Raw genomic sequence first — 1,238 nt, forward strand, 5'->3', positions numbered from 1 at the left:
GCCACCTGTGGTCCACCTGACCCTCCGCCAGGCGGGCGATGACTTTTCCCGTCGCTACCGCCGCGACTTCGCCGAGATGTCCAGCCAGCTGCACCTGACGCCCTTCACCGCGAGGGGACGCTTTGCCACGGTGGTGGAGGAACTCTTCAGGGATGGGGTGAACTGGGGGAGGATTGTGGCCTTCTTTGAGTTCGGTGGGGTCATGTGTGTGGAGAGCGTCAACCGGGAGATGTCGCCCCTGGTGGACAACATCGCCCTCTGGATGACTGAGTACCTGAACCGGCACCTGCACACCTGGATCCAGGATAACGGAGGCTGGGTAGGTGCATGTTTGGTTGAATGCGTCTTCTGGGCTTGAGTCTTCAGGTCTGAGATTCGAGGCAGGAGTGTGGGTGGACCCTTGGGTCAAGTGAAGGCTACTGAGCCAGTGAAATAAAACCGGGTTTGTATCTATCTTCCCTTTTTCTGTGGACAAAGCGTATCCTGCCAACCTGACTGATAATTCCTTGCCGCCAAAAGTATTTAACTTGCTGCCAGCCATTGAACTTAATGAACTGTCATTTTTGATCCAGTAAGATGTTTTTTATAAGCAGTCCCCTACAGTGTTTCTCAAACTGAGCATTTAATGTTCCCAGGATCAGGGATACCTGGCTCTAGGTAGCTTGTTAAAACTGGATGTTGCAGGGACTATATATGAACCAGATACCCAGAGTTGAATCTGGGCAGTGTGCGTTCTAAGCTCTCCTGGTGGATTCTTTAGTAAAGTTTGAGAACCATCCAATTAGATGAACAGACTCCACCAGAGTACCTCTACTGATTCATCTGGTAAAAATTTCCCCAAAGAAGAACACTAGTGTAGTTTCTGTCCTTGGAATACTTAAAGTGTACTTGTGAAGCGTTAAGTTGGCCATGATTGAAGTTCGTGGACTCCTGACCACAGTGGATATGATTGTGTGTCCTGGAGAACACTGAGCTATGGATGCTTTATCTCGGCACAGATTTTTCATCTGCCACATACTTTGTGCTCTCTAATGTATGTAGGATTTAAAGTTTACCGGCACCTACTACTACTCACCACCTAGAACCACTGAATGTTGTGGTCTCTACTGAAAACTGCTTGTATCTAGGAGAATGTAAGGAGTTATTCTTAGCTGTGGGTTGAGAGACGCCTTGACTGCAGTTGAAATGACTGATATCTACAGCTTTGAAGAGCATCTGCAAGATGATTCTTTTTCTCA

The 1,238-nt window shown here is 48.1% G+C and overlaps 1 protein-coding gene across 1 annotated transcript; it reads left to right on the plus strand.

The window, feature by feature from the left end:
* Positions 1-4: 4 nt before the first annotated feature.
* Bcl2 (BCL2 apoptosis regulator) lies at positions 5-696 on the plus strand (the record flags this gene model as incomplete). The annotated part of the gene is made up of 1 exon (XM_010636278.3): positions 5-696. A coding segment is annotated over one exon (354 nt), but the record flags the coding sequence as incomplete, so codon positions are not given.
* Positions 697-1,238: the final 542 nt, after the last annotated feature.

The sequence above is a fragment of the Fukomys damarensis genome, unplaced genomic scaffold (genome assembly GCF_012274545.1).
Source record: "Fukomys damarensis isolate Sample0158 unplaced genomic scaffold, DMR_v1.0_HiC HiC_scaffold_805, whole genome shotgun sequence".
Classification (NCBI taxonomy): domain Eukaryota; kingdom Metazoa; phylum Chordata; class Mammalia; order Rodentia; family Bathyergidae; genus Fukomys; species Fukomys damarensis.